Below are 20,409 nucleotides of genomic sequence, written 5' to 3' on the forward strand. Positions count from 1 at the left end.
ACAACAATTAGAGGACGTCTAACTTGTTTTTGCAGGGTTTGACATGTGATGTGATATGGCCAAAGTTGTGATGTTGCATGTATGATGTATGAGATGATCATGTTATTGTAATAGGTTTCACGACTTGCATGTCGATGAGTATGACAACCGGCAGGAGCCATAGGAGTTGTCTTAATTTATTGTATGAGATGCAACGCCATGTGCTTACTACTTTTACTTCATTGCTAACGGTTAGCTATAGTAGTAGTGATAGTAGTAGTTGGCGTCACGACTTCACGGAGACACGATGATGGAGATCATGATGATGGAGATCATGGTGTCACGCCGGTGACGATGATGATCATGCGATGCCTGAAGATGGAGATCGAAAGAGCAAAGATGATAATGGTCATATCATGTCACTATATGATTGCATTGTGATGTTTATCATGTTTTACATCTTATTGCTTAGAACGACGGTAGCATAATAAGATGATCCCTCTTAAGAAATTTCGAGAACGTATTCCCCTAAGTGTGCACCGTTGCGAAGGTTCGTTGTCTCGAAGCACCACGTGATGATCGGGTGTGATAGATTCTAACGTTCGCATACAACGGGTGTAAGCCAGATTTACACACGCGAAACACCTAGGTTGACTCGACGAGCTTAGCATGTACAGACATGACCTCGAATACAAGAGACCGAAAGGTCGAACATGAGTCGTATGGTTGAATACGATCAGCATGGAGTTGCTCACCTTGGTGACTAGTCCGTCTCACGTGATGATCGGACACGGGTTAGTCAACATGGATCATGTATCACTTAGATGACTAGAGGGATGTCGATTTAAGTGCGAGTTCATACTTAATTTGATTAAATGAACTTAATTGTCATGAACTTAGTCTAAAAGTTGTCTTTATAAATATTGTAGATGTCCAACGTCAACCTCAATTTCAATGCATTCCTAGAGAAAAACAAGTTGAAAGGTGATGGTAGCAACTATGCGGACTGGGTTCGCAACTTGAAGCTCATCCTTGAAGCAGCTAAAAAGGCTTATGTCCTTGATGCGCCGCTAGGTGACCCTCCCGCTCCCGCAGCAGCCCAGGACATTCTGAACGTCTGGCAAACGCGGAGTGATGACTACTCTCTCGTTAGGTGTGGCATGTTATACAGTTTAGAAACGGGGCTCCAAAGGCGTTTTGAGCAACACGGGGCATATGAGATGTTCCAGGAGCTGAAGCTAGTTTTTCAAGCTCATGCCCGTGTCGAGAGATATGAAGTCTCCGACAAGTTCTTTAGCTGTAAGATGGAGGAGAACAGTTCTGTCAATGAGCACATACTCAAAATGTCTGGGTTACACGGTCGTCTGACTTCACTTGGAGTCGAACTTCCGGATGATGCTATAATTGACAGAATCCTCCAATCTCTCCCACCAAGCTACAAAGGCTTTGTGCTTAACTACAACATGCAAGGGATGGAGAAGACCATTCCCGAGTTGTACTCGATGCTCAAGTCTGCAGAAGTAGAAATCAAGAAAGAGCATCAAGTGTTGATGGTCAACAAAACCACTAGTTTCAAGAAAGGCATGGGTAAGAAGAACTTCAAGAAAGACGACAAAGCTGTTGCCGCGCCCGGTAAGCCAGATGCCGGGAAGAAGAAAAAGAACGGACCCAAGCCTGAGACTGAGTGCTTCTATTGCAAGGGAAAGGGTCACTGGAAGCGGAACTGCCCCAAATACTTAGCGGACAAGAAGGCCGGCAACGTTAAAGGTATATGTGATATACATGTTATTGATGTGTACCTTACCAGCGCTCGTAGTAGCTCCTGGGTATTTGATACCGGCGTTGTTGCTCACATTTGCAACTCAAAGCAGGAACTGCGGAATAAGCGGAGACTGGCCAAGGACGAGGTGACGATGCGCGTCGGGAATGGTTCAAAGGTCGATGTGATCGCCGTCGGCACGCTACCTCTACGTCTACCATCGGGATTAGTTTTAAACCTTAATAATTGTTATTTAGTACCAGCTTTAAGTATGAACATTGTATCAAGGTCGTGCTTAATGCGAGACGGCTACTCATTTAAGTCAGAGAATAATGGTTGTTCTATTTATATGAGTGATATGTTTTATGGTCATGCTCCGCTGGTGAATGGTTTATTCTTGATGAATCTCGATCGTGATGTTACACATATTCATAGTGTGAGTACCAAAAGATGTAAAGTTGATAATGACAGTCCCACATACTTGTGGCACTGCCGCCTTGGTCATATCGGTGTTAAGCGCATGAAGAAGCTCCATATTGATGGATTATTAGAGTCTCTTGACTTTGAATCATTTCACACATGTGAACCGTGCCTCATGGGCAAGATGACTAAGAATCCATTCTCAGGAATAATGGAGAGAGCAACCGACTTATTGGAAATAATACATACTGATGTGTGTGGTCCAATGAACGTTGAAGCTCGCGGTGGTTATCGTTATGTTCTCACTCTCACCGATGATTTGAGTAGGTATGGGTATATCTACTTGATGAAGCACAAATCTGAGACGTTTGAAAACTTCAAAGAATTTGAGAGTGAGGTTGAGAATCAACGTGACAGAAAAATTAAATGTCTACGATCTGATCGTGGAGGAGAATATTTGAGTCACGAGTTTGGCACACACCTAAGGAAGAGTGGAATCGTTTCACAACTGATGCCGCCTGGCACACCGCAACGCAACGGAGTGTCTGAGCGTCGTAATCGCACTTTATTAGATATGGTACGATCTATGATGTCTCTTACCGACTTACCGCTATCATTTTGGGGATACGCATTAGAAACTGCAGCATTCACTTTAAATAGGGCACCGTCTAAATCCGTTGAGACGACACCGTATGAACTATGGTTTGGCAAGAAACCTAAGTTGTCGTTTCTTAAAGTTTGGTGCTGCGATGCTTATGTGAAGAAACTTCAACCAGAAAAGCTCGAACCCAAAGCGGAGAAATGCGTATTCATAGGATACCCTAAGGAAACTATTGGGTATACCTTCTATCTTAGATCCGAAGGTAAAACCTTTGTTGCCAAGAACGGATCCTTTCTAGAGAAAGAGTTTCTCTCGAAAGAAGTAAGTGGGAGGAAGGTAGAACTTGATGAGGTAATTATACCCCCTCTCGAACAGGATAGTAGCACAGCGCGGGAAGTTGTTCCTCTGGCGCCTACACCGACTGAAGAGGAAGTTAATGATAATGATCATGAAGCTTCAGATCAAGTTACTACTGAACCGCGAAGGTCCACAAGGGCACGCTCCGCACCAGAGTGGTACGGCAACCCTGTGATGGAAATCATGTTGTTAGACAACGGTGAACCTTCGAACTATGAAGAAGCGATGGCGGGCCCGGATTCCAACAAATGGCTTGAGGCTATGAAATCCGAGATAGGATCCATGTATGAGAACAAAGTATGGACTTTGGTGGACTTGCCCGATGACTGGCGAGCCATAGAAAATAAATGGATCTTCAAGAAGACTGATGCAAACGGTAATGTAACCGTTTACAAAGCTCGACTTGTCGCAAAGGGTTTTTGACAAATTCAAGGAGTTGACTACGAAGAGACTTTCTCTCCCGTAGCGAAGCTGAAATCAGTTCGGATCATGTTAGCAATTGCCGCCTTTTATGATTATGAAATTTGGCAAATGGACGTCAAAACAGCGTTCCTTAACGGGAACCTTAAAGAAGAGTTGTATATGATGCAACCAGAAGGTTTTGTCGACCCTAAGGGTGCTAACAAAGTGTGCAAGCTCCAGCGCTCCATCTATGGGCTGGTGCAAGCATCTCGGAGTTGGAACATTCGCTTTAATGAGGTAATTAAAGCGTTTGGGTTCATACAGGTTTACGGAGAAGCCTGTCTGTACAAGAAAGTGAGTGGGAGCTCTGTAGCTTTCCTCATATTGTATGTGGATGACATATTATTGACGGGGAATAATATAGAGATGTTGGAGAGCATAAAGGCCTATTTGAACAAGAGTTTTTCAATGAAGGACCTTGGAGAAGCTGCATACATATTAGGCATCAAGATCTATAGAGATAGATCGAGACACCTCATAGGTCTTTCGCAAAGTACATACCTTGACAAGATATTGAAGAAGTTCAATATGGAAAACTCAAAGAAAGGGTTCTTGCCAGTTTTGCAAGGTATGAGATTGAGTAAGACTCAGTCGCCGACCACGGCAGCAGATAGAGAGAAGATGAGTTCTGTCCCCTACGCTTCAACCGTGGGCTCTCTAATGTATGCCATGTTGTGTACCAGACCTGATATTAACCTTGCCATAAGTTTGGTTGGGAGGTACCAAAGTGATCCAGGTATGGAACACTGGACAGCGGTCAAGAATATCCTTAAGTACCTGAAAAGGACTAAGGAAATGTTTCTCGTTTATGGAGGTGACGAAGAGCTCGTCGTAAAGGGTTACGTCAACGCTAGCTTCGACACAGATCTGGATGACTCTAAGTCACAGACCGGATACGTATATGTGTTGAATGGTGGGGCAGTGAGCTGGTGCAGCAGCAAGCAAGAAGTCGTGGCAGCATCTACATGTGAAGCAGAGTACATAGCTACTTCAGAAGCGGCTCATGAAGGAATTTGGATGAAGGAGCTCATCACCGACCTTGGAGTGGTTCCAAGCGCGTCGGGTCCTATGACACTCTTCTGTGATAACACTGGAGCCATTGCCATAGCCAAGGAGCCCGGGTTTCACCGGAAGACGAAGCACATCAAACGCCGCTACAACTCCATCCAGGACCATGTCCAGAGTGGAGTGATAGATATTTGTAAAGTACACACGGATCTGAATATTGCAGACCCGTTGACTAAACCTCTTCCACGAGCAAAACATGATCAACACCATAATGCTATGGGTGTTCGATACATCACAATGTAACTAGATTATTGACTCTAGTGCAAGTGGGAGACTGTTGGAAATATGCCCTAGAGGCAATAATAAAATGATTATTATCATATTTCCTTGTTCATGATAATCGTCTATTGTTCATGCTATAATTGTATTAACAGGAAACAGTAATACATGTGTGAATAAATAGATCACAATGTGTCCCTAGCAAGCCTCTAGTTGGCTAGCTCGTTAGTCAATAGATGATCATGGTTTCCTGATCATGGGCATTAGATGTCATTGATAACGGGATCACATCATTGGGAGAATGATGTGATGGACAAGACCCAATCCTAAGCCTAGCACTAGATCGTATTGTTCGTATGCTAATGCTTTTCTAATGTCAAGTATCTTTTCCTTCGACCGTGAGATTGTGCAACTCCCGGATACCGTAGGAGTGCTTTGGGTGTATCAAACGTCACAACGTAACTGGGTGACTATAAAGGTGCACTACGGGTACCTCCGAAAGTGTCTGTTGGGTTGGTACGGATCGAGATCGGGATTTGTCACTCCGTGTGACGGAGAGGTATCTCTGGGCCCACTCGGTAGAACATCATCATGAGCTCAATGTGACTAAGGAGTTAGTCACACGATGACGTGCTACGGAACGAGTAAAGAGACTTACCGGTAACGAGATTGAACAAGGTATAGGTATACCGACGATCGAATCTCGGACAAGTTCTATACCGACAGACAAAGGGAATCGTATACGGGATTGATTGAATCCTTGACATAGTGGTTCATCGATGAGATCATTGTGGAGCAAGTGGGAGCCACCATGGGTATCCAGACCCTGCTGATGGTTATTGGCCAGAGAGGTGTCTCGGTCATGTCTGCGTGTCTCCCGAACCCGTAGGGTCTACACACTTAATGTTCGATGACGCTAGGGTTATAGGGAATTGTTATACGAGGTTACCGAAAGTTGTTCGGAGTCCCGGATGAGATCCCGGACGTCACGAGGAGCTCCGTAATGGTCCGGAGGTAAAGATTGATACATAGGACGGATGGTTTCGGACACCGGAAGTGTTTCGGGCGTCACCGGTAACGTACCGGGACCACCGGGACCACCGAAGGGGGCCAACGACCCCGGGAGATAAGGTGGGCCAAGTGGGGGTGGGAACCAGCCCCTAGGTGGGCTGGTGCGCCTCCCCACTCAGCCCATAGCGCAAGGGAGAGAAAAGGGGGGGGCAAACCCTAGGCCAGGTGGGCCTAAGGCCCACCAGATGGTGCGCCACCCCCTCCTCCCCCTTCTGGCCGCCGCACCTCCCATCTGGGGGGCTGCCGCACCCCCTAGGGTGGGAACCCTAGGGGTGGCACCCCCTCTCCCCTTCCCCTATATATATCGGGCACTTTTGGCCATTGAGACACACGGTTTTTCCCTCTCTCTCGGCGCAGCCCTGTTCTTCTTCCTCCTCCTCTCCGCCGGTGCTTGGCGAAGCCCTGCCGGGAGACCTCGTCTCTCCATCGACACCACGCCGTCGTGTTGCTGGAGTTCTTCCCCAACCTATCCCTCCTCCTTGCTGGATCAAGGTGTGGGAGACGTCACCGAGCTGCACGTGTGTTGAACGCGGAGGTGCCGTAGTTCGGCACTAGATCGGCATCGCTGCGAGTACGACTCCATCAACCGCGTTATAGCAACGCTTCCGCTTAGCGATCTTAAAAGGTATGAAGATGCTCTTACCCCTCTCTCGTTGCTGGTCTCTCCGTAGGAAGATCTGAATATGCGTAGGAAAATTTTGAATTTATGCTAAGTTACCCAACAACAGCAACTTGTCAAGCACATTTTTTTTTGCTGCGTTGCACTTTGAAGTAGAGACATCAACAAACACATCCTTAAGAACAGTGGCTTTTATGATGTCTATCTTCCACATTGGATTGGCAAGTATAAAATGCTCATATCTTTGTGCTATCACTTTTGCTGTTACAAACCTGTTTTCTCTGTTTTGTGCACATTCATGTTCATCCTAATATGTGATTATTTGGAACCTTGAACTCCTTGTGGTCTTTGCACCATAAATAAGCCAGGGACAACCAGGCCATCCACATATAGCTCTCACCCTGCACTCCTCTGATTTCAAAAAAGAAATGCTCCTTTTTGTTGCTAGCCCATATCTCTTCACAGCTTTTACAAACTGATTCTTGCTTCTAAAGACCATGCCCAAACTGAAATGTGGAATATCAGAATCAGGGTCAAACCTAGTGTACTTGCTTTTCCTCCTCACCATAGTCCCATCTTCTTCATCATCATAAGAGTAATCTTCATCAGAAGAAGAAAACTCCATTTCTCCTACCACCTCCTCAACATTTGCTATAAAATCAATTGGTACAGCCCCATTTGATTCACCTTCAATCCATTTCTTTGAATCTTTCATTTTCTTCCTGAATTTCCTAGCATGCTTCCTCAGTTCCACAACTTCAGATTCTTCTCCACTATCATCACTGTGGGGCACATAGTCATCATCATCTTCTTCTGAATCTGAAACTTCTGCTGCTTGCTCTGTTGGTTGCTCTGCTCCATGCTCTGCTCCACTGATCTGTGTAGGATTCAGTACCTGAGAACCTTGAGCAGCTAATTGTGTCATACTGATTCTCTTAATTGGGCTGCTGATTACTTCAGTTATCACACCTGTCTCATTTGGAACTAGCACTTGTTCAAAATCAGTCTCATCTGCAGTCATCACAACAGGAACATAATCATCTGCAGTCATCACAAAAGGAACATCACCATCTTCACTTCCACTCTCTATCAGACCATCAATTTCATTTTCAAAATCACTGCCACTTTCTTCTTCCCCCTCTTCATCTTGCTCACCATTGTATTCAATATATATGTCAGCTACACCACCATCTGTGGTATGATCTGACATCCTCATGCAACCAACATCACCAAACAAAAAAACCAATCCATTAACCAATTCTCTGTCAGGCATCAGAAAATAAAACTTCATGCTTTCTTTAACTACAACATGATCTGCAAGAAAGCCTTTGACTTCAAGAAAAGAGAGTTTGTCCCTCTCAATGACTGACATTGCCTCATCTCCACCAACATAATCCAGATTAGGTCCAATTCTCACAAACTGACCCCCTATATGAAATCTGACATTCAACAATTCGGCTGGGTCCATGTTTCCTAAATGAAAACCTACATTGCAAAAACCATTCATTCTTAGTGTTTTGGTGTGATCATAACACTATAAACACCAGTAATCAACCGATTTGAGCCTCCCAAAAACTGAACTTTCCCCTGTTAAAACCCTAACCCTAGCCAATCGAAGAACACACAAAAAAAGCTACCGGACAGACGAGAAGAACTGGGCGCACCTTTTTCTTTGCTGCGGATTACGACGCCGTCCTAAGCCACGATCACACCATGGTCGTCCTCTCCGCCATGGACAGGTGAGGTAATTGATGCGTCACGGGGGAAGAAGGGGGGGAGGGGCGAATGGAGAGTGCGCAAATCGAGCTGGTCCGGCTCAACCAAATAGAGAGGCTGCGTGGGACCCACGAACAGGAGCCAGGATGGAAGAAATCCCATCAAATCGACCTTTCCTCGTTTGGATATGCTAGCAAGGTTTAAATCAGACCGGGATTGAGGTGCTTAGGGTACAGACTTCAGGGATTTAGAGCTCGAGATTCATTTACGTCGCGGCTTACACTCTCAGGGTTTAAATCAGACTTCGCTCCATCACGTGTGTCTGGCCCAGCTGGTAATCCACCGACCACTGCAGCTACAAGTATCTGGGCAAAAGCGATAAGCTGTTCGTTCTCTGTTTCGAAAACAGCTGGTAATTGTAACAGATATTGCTATTTGAATTCGTGAGAAGAGTCATAGATGGAAAGGTTACTGTGTTGGCTGCTAACAGAGTTGCTCTTACAAGTTACACATGCGTCTCTCCTGAGTAGCTCCGAGTGCCGCTCCATGTCCGTCACCGATCCGCCGGCCACGCTGCGCTGCTCCACACCCCCGACCTCCGACCCGACCCGACCGTGCACTCCCGGCTCGACCACGTCGTTCTTCTTCGCCCGACACTGGCCTGCTGCGTCTCTGCACCGGATCTCGTAAATAAACCATGCATGCATGCATGCATGCACTAATCTAAACAAGTGGAGTACACGTGCACGCACGTACTCACACACTGGGAGCGAGGGAACAGGGGCACAGACGCCACAGTTTTTTTTTCTGGCTAGGCTAGGAACCTGAAAACAATGATAGATTTTTCAAAATGGCCTCGGGGGTTTCGATCGGCCACGGGGCCCGACCGCCCGCGACACGGCCTCGGCGAGCCGCCCCACCCGCGCAGCCACGTCCGGCGGCAACGCCGCCGCCGCCCGCCGCGCCTTCCTGCTCGGCCCCAGCAGCGGCCCCAGCATCTCCACCACCTCCTCCGCGCCCCACCCTCCCCTGCTCAGCTCCCCGCAGCACCGGTCAACCGCCAGCGTCAATGCCACGCCCACGTTCGCCTCGCCGTTGGGACCCGTCATCTCCTCCACGTCGCCGGCGCCCCACCCGCCGCGCGTCAGCGCGGAGCCTGCCTGCTCCAGGCTGCGCCGCAGCCAGTCCGGCTCCGGCGCTGCGGTGGTGTTCGTGGTCGTGGCGCCCGCGGGGATGACTTCGAGGAAACGGTCCCCGGCCGCCGCGGCGTCCGTCCAGAACTCGATCCAGCGCGGAGCCCTGCCGGTGACCGAGTCCAGGCTCCGCCGCGCCGTGTTCGACGGCGGCGCCGGGGACGGCGTCACCGGCGCGGAAAGCTGGCGCCGGAGCGGCGGCGGCTCGGCCTCGGCGGCGAAGGCGCGGATGAGGAAGTCGGCCACGTTGGCGCCCGCGAACGTCACGCCGGAGTCGGACACGTGGAACACCGGGTTTCCCACGAGGCAGGGCGTCGCCGGCACGTAATGCCGGCCGCAGAGCGGGACGAGGGGTGGCGGAGGCCGCCCCGCGCGTCGGCCGGGGGCGAGCGGCAGCGTCGCGGCCACGGCGGCGGGGACCTCTTGCGCGGCGAAGCGGAGGAGGCGGAGCCCCGCGGAGGAGCGGTAGTGCGGGAAGTCGTCCCCCGAGGGCACGCCCAGCGCCAGGAGATCGCGGAGGTCGGGCGGCAGCTGGACGCCACCGAGCGCGGCCTCCGCGAGGGCAAGCTCGGTTGCGGAGAGGCCCGGGAGGACGGGCACCCCGGCAGCAGCGAGGTGAGCGAGAACCGCCGTGGCGGAGGGCGCCGCTGCGGAGGGAGATGGAGGGGCCGGGGTGCTGGGTGCCGAGGCGCGGGTGGAGAGGCGGCGGAGGCCGGCGGCATGGTAAGGATGGCGCGGGAGGCCGTGGGGGGGCATCGGCCGGCGGTAAACGTCGACCATGGCTAGATCACCGGCGAAGACGGTGCGGGAGCAGGAAGTGGTGTTTGGAACTTTGGATGCGGATGCAGTGACGGCTTCGGGTGTATGTCTGGTAGAAGAAAGATCCTCGAAGAAACAATATAAGTAGTGAGGAAAACTACTATACAATGCCAACATATGGACTTTAATTTGCACTTGGTATGAATAAGGAAGTAAATAATCCTGTCATTAAATAAAAGTTAACTAGAAAAGAATAATTAACCAGTTATGTCATTCCAATTCTAGATTTTTCATCAAAAATGCTACACATACGGACTGTTACAGGATGGCTACGGATCCTTCCATAACTTCTCCTCACCGGTCCCTGATTTTCATCCGGGTGGGGCCCAACTCTCACCCTTAATTCAATTAAAACATGCTAACTCAAGAATCAGCCTGTAAACTTAAGTAAACGTAGGATTTCTCTTTTTGCATGTCCGGTTACTTATTTATGAGAGAAACTTGCTTAGTCACTACACCAAACTGACCTTTTTCTCACGGCCAAAACCTTCAGGAATGCATCGTTTTGTCACATATCTGTGAAGGCTGAATTTGGCTGAATTTGTCAGAAATAAATGTACGTGGTCGTAAGAAATCAACTACAGAACCTACCAAAAAATATTAAAATCAATTAAAAATATATATAAGAAAAATTAGACATGTGGCAGATACTTTCATATCCATTATTATATTGAATATCAGTGTTCACATATTTATATTGAACTCATGTTCCATAACAGCTCGACTTAACTATGTAACAGGACTTGTCACAAGGCCCAAAAGACACATACTAGCAGTTGATTCTTGAAGCTCAAATTAAGAGGAGAGTACGTTGTCACCATGTCCAAAAGACACATACTACTAATTGATTCCTGAAACTTAAGTTAACAGGGCTTTGTCACTAGGTCCAAAACACACATACTAGTTGATTCCTAAATTGCGAGCAACGAGAATGAAGTGACAAAATAAAGACCACATGCACCCTTGTTTAATATGCCCACTAGTTATTCTAGTGGCATTCCGAGATGTGTTGGAGTACCATGCTCATTCAGATGACTAGCAAGTGCATTGTCTTCGGCACGAACATGATCTGTCAATGAAGCACCACTATCCTCTTGGGCTTCGACAAATGAATTCCTCTACATAAAACAAGTATGGCAGATTCAATGAACAACGATGAAAGTTAAAACCGTGATATACACAAATTAAAAATAAACTAGGAAACAAATGTGATGGATTTCAATAATTGGTTATATGCGACTGCACCTTCTGCTTACATACCGGATCACCAGTACCGTCATCCAGAAGCTCATCACGAAAGGCGAGAAGATTTTCAGGTATTTCCCATCCCATTTAACCATACACATTCTATATTGGAACAAATGGTGAAGTTATGTGTGCAACATCAACAAGATCTAAAACACGATCAAAGCAAATGTGTAAAACAAGAACAATACCTGCACATGTTTGCTCAGAATTAAATCATTATTGCAGCGCCTTTCCAATTGAACATTTTTCGTCAATAAATCCTGGTACAACATGGAGTTTGATGGCCTTATGTCCTTATCTCTAGCTTTTACAAAAACCACCGCCTTCTTTATAGTGTCATTACCCATTGCTAGTCGTCCATGGGACATGCCACCACCATAGGAGTACACAATTTCTGGATGCAGATCATGTTCCTCCCAATTTTCTGGATATGCATCTTTAACAACTTTCATGTAGTCATCCTGAAACCATAAACAAGTCACAATATTTTTCTATTAATTTCAAATTGACAAGTATTGTAGTTCTTAGGATATAGAAAATGTGAATGAACTTACGACACGCCCTTGGGCCTTAACATTGTTCATGGGGCCACTTTCTCCGGTCTCGGTACAGTTGGTTAATCCTACCTTCATGCACTTGTAAGTGCTCGCGTTTGTTGCTGTTGCAGGCCCGTACCACATCTGCCTAAATTGTCTCCTTGCTGCATCCTCGAGAACATTATGAGCTTCTATTCTTTAGGCAGGGCCATCATCAGCTAGTTTGCATATACTCTACACACATAGAAAATAGAAGTGATTTGTGGTTAATATTGTTTCAATACTAAAAACCTGAGGTGCCAACTTCATACTTAAAAAATGAACTTTATCTCGCATGAATGACTCAATGCTTTAGTACTTACCCAAAACTGTGACACGAAACAGTGTGCGGTTGCTTGGCCAATATTCTCCCCTTTGGTAATTTTGTTAATGTAATAATCATCCCAAGAAGATGCACGACGCTTGATTTCCAAACCTTCCTTATTCTTCTCCTTAATAATAGAAGGGTATTCACGTTTGAGAAGAGCAGTAATCTGGCCAGCTATCCCCTTATCTCCAGTGAAGTGATCATCACCTTCAGGTTTAATTGCAATGCGAACGCCATTTGGTGGATTTTTAAGATGGGTGCGTGTCCTCCCCTTTCTTTTCTTAGTCATTGTACCATTGTCATTGTTGTTAGAGGGACTCTAATTGTTTTTCTCTTGTGGCTCAACACTTGGTGGATGAGGTTGTGAGGCTGGTCTTTTACAACAGTGGCGAAGGCCTGTCATATCTTGCAATATTTGAAGACAAAATTATAAATATTGATAAACAATGAATTTCGATACATAGAAAATATATCATATTAAAATAGCAGAATCAACATCATTCAAGTACAAGATAAACTCTTCATTTAGATAAATTCTTAAATAGAAATAGTTAGTGGAGACTCTGTGTCCGATGTGCGCCTATTGATTCGCGCAGGAGGACGACGTTGTCTGACGTCATGGTGGTGTCGATGACAGATAGGCCTGGCAAGATCGATGCGTCAGTATATGTTCTGAATATGGATCGATGGAACACAGTAGTAACGGCCCTTGCAGCGGGCACATGCCGTGACAGGCCCGGCCGTGAGGGGGGGGGGGGAGCGGGGCAGCCGCCACGGGCCCCCAAAACCTAGGGGCCCCCTCCCAGGAGTGTGGCAGCAAGGAGCAACTCTACCATTAACCATCTAAAACGCCATTAGAAGAAGTGAAAAACACGGGACCTGACTCTGTCTTCAGGAAGAAGAAGGACGAAGCGTTTTACTTTTGGGATCTGGGCCTTGAGCCTTTTCTATACTTTAGCGATTTAGCAATAGGGGTGGTTCAGTGATTGTGGGCCATATCAGGTTTGCTTGGAAGCCCACGGCGCACTACTTGGAGGTAATTAGGGCATGTACAACCGTTCCTATGCTGGATGTCTGTAAAACATCTCCACGTCACGTATAGACACACTAAGGGACAGCCTATACAGCAGGGAGTCTATTTGACTGTCGATAATCATCAAATTTCACGGGACAGGAGAGAAGTGGTTTGCGTGGGAGAGGAGATCCCATCTGACGAGGCTATGGGTACAACGGGAATAGATTGTCTGTAATCAGCGATTTTTACGCTAATAGACTGTCGTTATTTCTACCGACGGACTGTGCCGTTTTTTTCTTCTCTCTCTCCCACGTCATCTAATTTTCTATGTGGATTGTGCTGCAGACGGCTGATTAGATACTGTTGTACATGCCCTTAACGTTGCTCTTAAAAAAACATGAATTATAGCGTTAATAAAGAGATTTCCCCTAAAAAATGAATTGACTGGAATTGACATGTTTTTACTGTGCATATAATATTAATTAATAAAACAAAATACAATAACATACATACATGCAGAAACTACCAGAAAGACCCGGACATGATAGATGTTGTGGAAACTTTGCAAAAAGAACTCCACACAAAAAAATTACAAATATATCTATTGGGGTCCCTGCAAACAACAAAATCTGAAATCGCTGCCAACCACCAACGCCGTCGAGATGGACACCGGGGGAAGAGGCAGAGTCAAAGATCAAAACTGTAGAGCAGGCACTTGATGATGTGGCGTGTCGACTGAGGATATTCCCCACACCAACTTGGATCGAGATCTTTCGCCGCCGTTGTCAGGGAAGAACGCCGAATCTACAACCGCCAGACACAAGAAAAATAAGGTCTACCGGTTCGAACGAACGGGAAGCAGACGAGGCCATCGGCTCAACGGTGTCACCGGAAAGATATCGCCAAGGTAAGGAAGAGACCGAGTCCATGTTATTCGACGCACCTCGAGGAAGCAATTTTAAAGACGGTATAAGCATGTCTATCTTCCTTTCTATACCATTACCTTAACATTTTATATAGAAATACTTTAACTATATGAGGGGCCCACATTCTAATTTTGCCCCGGGCCCTCAAAATCTCAAGACCGGGCCTGATGTCGTGCCCACTGATAGTGCGTCAGGCCAGTGTATGACCTAGTCCCAACATTGTGGTTTGGATGGGGCATCCTGCTTTAGATGTTAGGCTTTGGTGCGATGTCTTTTTGGTATTCGGCTCGTATATTCGACACCTCTTCATCAAGGAGATAGGAGTAGCAACATGTGTTGTCAAGATGGTGCCTTTAAGCCTACTGATATATTAATTTGTTAGGTTTTTATGAATAATTAATAAAACGACTGCATGCATCGTCTAGATGTAGAGGCTGAAGATATATGCTCCTTTTCAAAAAAAAATCCTCGCCAAAGAAGGAAAGGAAGTGAAGCTTGTCTGACAGATTGTTAAATCAAATGATATTGCTGCTAAAAAGCAAGAGACATAGAGACAGACTTTACCGGATCCATGAGGGTCGATGTCATGGAATAACTCATATCAACATGGCCGTGCTGTAGGGTCAACTGACCCAAGAAATTTTCCGGATGACAGACAGGAATGGACCCTTTGAGCCGCTTTTCATTCTGGCGTAGCCTGGGTCTGCTGATTATACCCATATAACCGAGTCTTCAAGATGTGGAATTGACACAACTAGCAGCATGGTTTACAACTGAATTTCAGGTGGCACTGATAGTCGAGCAGGACATCTACTTGAAGGGCCTGAGAGTAATGACAGTGTATAAGTCTTTGTTGCTGCTATGGCTGGACCGAGGACTAGTGATGGTATTCTAGAGCACAGTTATTAAACAGAACAATATTTCCTTTCGGTGGTATTAGCAGCCTCCAAGATACTAAAAGTTCTCCAAAGCACATTCATTCAGATTCTGCAGCAGGTTTGTCAGGTATTGTCGTGTTCACCAGACGCTACACGAAACTAATTAAGACCTGTATTTTAGGGGCTTCCTTCAACCATGTAGTTTTTGACATGATTTCTCTATACACTGAAAAACGGTTACAAAATCAAAATAATAAGAAAATACAGTTCAATATTCAAATGGGTATAGAATTTGTATCAAAACAATGTTATGTGTTATTTATCAAAGCTTGAATTTGGATACACAAAATAGGCATTGCATTTGGTACTCGATGTAGTGACACTCAAGAAAATGTCAAATCAATATTACACATTCAATGTCACTCATTCTTTCAGAATGTTACATTAAAGAAAATGTCAAATCAATATTACACATTCAATGTCACTCATTCTTTCAGAATGTTACATTCAATTGTCTGAAGAAACCCCTTGTCTTCCCCCCTCCAATGCGATCGGGGCGGGGGGGGGGGGGGGGGGCTAGCCCCAATCGCCACCCCTCCCCCCTCTCTTCCCCCTCGTCGTCCCCAAAGATTTGTGCCAGTTAAGCGAGGGCGCCGTCGGTGATGGGGACAGTGGGGATCTGGGATGTAGCCTCACGGTCTAGAGGGATTTGCAACGCGAGATCGCCCTTCGGTGTTCGTCTTTCCCGGTGGTTCTGTGCTGCTCTGATGGCTTTGTAGGGAGGGCGGATCGGGAGGGGATGTGGCCAGTAGGCGGTGCATGATCCCCGGAACAGCGGCTCCGGTCATGACAGTTGCAGAGTCCCCTTTGTTGGTGATGGCGGGCCAGTCGGTGGGTCCTTGTGGTGGCTCCGGTGGCGGCGAATCTTGGGATCTCGCTCCCGGGGACGTCGCAACACGCACGTGGCGGGCGTAACATTCTCTGGCATCGACGACGCTTGATGCAGGATCGCGGCGGTTGTTGTCATTGTATGGGCGACGACGATGGCTAGAGCGACGGTGGGTGCTCCCTGCAGTGCCCGGAATCGGGGCCGAGGCCCCTCTTCATGGACGACGACGGACTCTGGGTGTGTGTGGGTTACTCGGAGTCTAGATCTCGAGGTGGTGTCAGCCTTTCTGAGGCTGGTGGCGGTATGGGACGCCCCCTTCATCAATAGATCGGGTTCGATGCGTCTCGGTAGGTGACACATGCATCTCTTTCGGAGTTGGCAGGTAGTGCATGTCGCTGGCGGGTGAAGCCACCAGCGGATGTGTCGCCGGCAGATACTACACATTACGTCTTATGTGGAGATGTCAAGTCATGCCTGCTATAGGCAGGTGCGGCATAGTGGCTGTGGGGAGGTGTCATGTTTAGCCTGTTGCTGCTGGATCGAAGGTGACGCGACAGTAGCGAAAGCAGACAGTATGGAGCATCTTTCTCTTTCATTGTCTTCCCGAGAGGTATCCGGCTATCGAGGCGTCGGTAGACGGATAAGGGCGAATGACATAGACAACTTCAACGATGAGTTTATACACTCTTGTGGAAACACAAGATCTCTGATCGGGCTATGTCGACTCGCGCGTATGTCATGTCCTTACTGAAGGTGGTGGATTGAATTTTGGTTTTGGGAATGAGAATTCGGAGTTCAACCTTGTGGTGGACTTGCCATCATCGACGCACGTGCATTGATTCCTTCTTGAAGGCGTAGCATAGGACACTAGTGGAAAATGGGCCTTTGGCCGGGACCATTTAGTCCCGGCCTGCCTCTAGGCCGAGACTAAAGGCCCGGCCACGTCGTCCAAATTCTCAATGCCTCCCTCGAGGCTTTAGTCCCGGCCCGTAAGGAGCCTTTAGGCCCGGTTCGTGTCCCAAACCGGGACTAAAGGGCTACGCGGCGGGCAGTGGTGGTGGCAACCGTTCGTATCCCCCTTTAGTCCCGGTTGGTGGCTCAACCCGGGACTAAAGGACTAACACGTGGTCTGCCGTAGTGGTGGCAACCGTTGGTATACCTCTTTAGTCCCGGTTGGTGGCTCAACCTGGGACTAAAGACCCAAACGGTTTGCATCCCGCGTCGTTTCGGGCGATGAAAAGCACGAACCGAAGCACAGTCGCCATTTCTCTGTTTCTTCTTCTCTCTCGCTCTCCCTCTCTGTTCTTCTCCTCTGTTCTTCCCTTCTCTTCTTCCACCATGCCAAGTCGCTTTCTTAAGGTGCTCGCACATGGCACGACCAAGCTCGATGTCGTGTACACGAACGAGAGCAGGTAGGTGCTGTTTTTTCTTGAACAGTTGAAGGAAAAATGGTTTGACGACGCAATGGAGCATGAGAAGTTCTTGGGGCTTGATCTGGAGTACACAGCCGATCAACGCGGTGTTGCCGTCATCCAACTATGCTTCGCACGCCATGTCTTGATCTTCCAATGGGCGAGGTAAGTTTTGAGGCTTTCTTTGATCCAAGATAATGACATTGTAAGTTTATTTGTTTCAATCATAGTTGGTTCCCTTCAAATAGTTGTAGTGAAACAATTTTGATTAGTTGAAGGGGAACACAATCTAATTGGAATAGTGTTCCACAATCTGAAAAATCGTATTAGAATCAACTAGTGTTTAATATGTTCCATTGGAATCATAGTTGGTTCCCTTCAAATAGTTGTGGTGAAACAATTTTGATTAGTTGAAGGGGAACACAATCTTATTGGAATAGTGTTCCATAATCTGAAAAATCGTATTAGAATCAACTAGTGTTTAATATGTTCCATTGGAATCATAGTTGGTTCGCTTCAAATAGTTGTAGTGAAACAATTTTGATTAGTTGAAGGGAACACAATCTGATTGGAATAGTGTTCCATAATCTGAAAAATCTGATTGGTTCAATATGTTCCATTGAAATCATAGTTGTAGTGATACAATTTTATGCGGTGTTCTTTGATCCAAGGTTATGAAAATTGCATATAGCTAGTGATCTCTCTAGGTTCAATTGGATAGCAATATGATATGTCATAGTCATGAAAATTGCATATAGCTAGTGATGTCTCTAGGTTCCATTGGATAGCTATAGTGATCTCTCTAGGTTCCATTGCATATGTTCTATTTGAATCCTAAAGATAATTTGTCTTTAGTTGTAGTGAAACATGTTTCCTTATTGCAGCAGTATGTAACATTTGTTCCATTTTAATTTGTTTCTGTTGCAGGAGTGACAAGCATTGTCCAGAACTCATGGACTTCCTTCGCAGCGGCATCACTTTTGCTACCGTTGACATAAGGAACGACAAGTTGAAGATGAGGTACAACTTCGGTATTGAGATACCAAGTGGTTGCCTCGTTGATCTCCAAACGGTATTCAGGCTTCGACATGACAGGACTTCGATGGCTCATATGGCAGTTGCCTTGATTGACGAGGAATATGGTGATATGAAGACCAGTTTCCCAAAGTCTCAGCACAAACTTTGGGAGAAGGCCCCACTTGATCCTATCAACATTGAGTATGCAGCAAAAGATGCATACATTTCATACGAGTTGTACCGCAAGATTCGAGTCGTCAACTATGGCCAGCGTCACCTCGAGGAAGGTGGACATTCTGATTCAGACGATTCAGACGAGTAGTGTTCTGAACGTCGAACACTTGTATATATATCTATGGTAGCTATTATTATCTACTGTTTGGACTAGTATAATGTACTGCTTGGACCAATTTATATATGTCTAGTTTCTGTTTGTGCCATTATAGTTTCAAAATTTGAATGGTTTAGCCCTTTCTAACTTCATTTGCTACTTTTGAATGGTTTAGCCCTTTATAACTTCATGGTATCATGCATTTCGACCACATATATATACAAAAAGTCTTCAGTTCAAATAAGTTCAAAAAATGAAATCCCTTTTGTAACAGATCTGTTTTTGATTAAAACAGTCATTTAAAAATGAAAGACCATTAGTCCCACGTGGCGTGCAGCAGAACCACGTGGCGTGCAGCGGAACCACATGGCGTGCTGCGGAACCACTTTTGTTGTGGGGGTCGCTTTTCCTTCTTCTCCTTGTGCATTAGGGAAAGAAGGAATAGCGACCATCATCGACGGTCAAAAATAAGTAAATGCACGAAGAATACCAAATGAAGTCATAAATGGTTGAAATTTTGTGATGTGCCTTAGAATGGTGCATTTTGAACACACAAAAAGTATGGAGTTCAAATAAGTTCAAAAAATGAAATCCCTTTGTAAGAGATGAGTTCTCGTTCGAAACCCTTATACTTCGAGAGAGATTGTCCGTTTTGTACACGAAGTGCATCCAGTTTTTGTCGTAGCCCTCTCAACTTTTTAACACATGCTATGTAGGTGAAATGATGATAACATGCCAACTTTCAACATTTTCAGAGTTCATTTGTAGTGCTTTTCAATTTCAGGGTCAACTAGGTCAAAAAAAAAAGTAAATGCACGAAGAATACCAAATGAAGTCAAAAATTGTTGAAATTTTGTGATGTGCCTTAGAATGGTGCATTTTGAACACACAAAAAGTATGGAGTTCAAATAAGTTCAAAAAAATGAAGTCCCTTTGTAAGAGATGAGTTCTCGTTCGAAACCCTGATATTTCGAGAGAGATTGTCCGTTTTGTACACGAAGTGCATCCAGTTTTTGTCGTAGCCCTATCAAATTTTTAACACATGCTATGTGGGTGAAATGATGATAGCATGCCAACTTTCAACATTTTCAGAGTTCATTTGTAGTGCTTTTCAATTTCAGGGTCAACAAGGTCAAAAAAAATAAGTAAATGCACGAAGAATACCAAATGAAGTCAAAAATTGTTGAAATTTTGTGATGTGCCTTAGAATGGGCATTTTGAACACACAAAAAGTATGGAGTTCAAATTAGTTCAAAAAAATTAAATCCCTTTGTAAGAGATGAGTTCTCGTTCGAAACCCTGATACTTCGAGAGAGATTGTCCGTTTTGTACACGAAGTGCATACAGTTTTTGTCGTAGCCCTCTCAACTTTTTAACACATGCTATGTGGGTGAAATGATGATAGCATGCCAACTTTCAACATTTTCATAGTTCATTTGTAGTGCTTTTCAATTTCAGGGTCAACTAAGTCAAAAAAAATAAGTAAATGCACGAAGAATACCAAATG

The 20,409-nt window shown here is 45.9% G+C and overlaps 1 protein-coding gene across 1 annotated transcript; it reads right to left on the bottom strand.

Annotated features, from left to right (window-relative positions):
- Positions 1-8,684: 8,684 nt before the first annotated feature.
- On the bottom strand, positions 8,685-10,456 carry LOC123419021. Its single transcript, XM_045107107.1, has one exon. The coding sequence runs from the start codon at positions 10,398-10,400 to the stop codon at positions 9,117-9,119; it is 1,284 nt and encodes a 427-aa protein (XP_044963042.1). The 5' UTR covers positions 10,401-10,456; the 3' UTR covers positions 8,685-9,116.
- Between the last annotated feature and the right edge of the window lie 9,953 nt (positions 10,457-20,409).

Source organism: Hordeum vulgare, chromosome 1H, assembly GCF_904849725.1.
Source record: "Hordeum vulgare subsp. vulgare chromosome 1H, MorexV3_pseudomolecules_assembly, whole genome shotgun sequence".
Lineage (NCBI taxonomy): Eukaryota > Viridiplantae > Streptophyta > Magnoliopsida > Poales > Poaceae > Hordeum > Hordeum vulgare.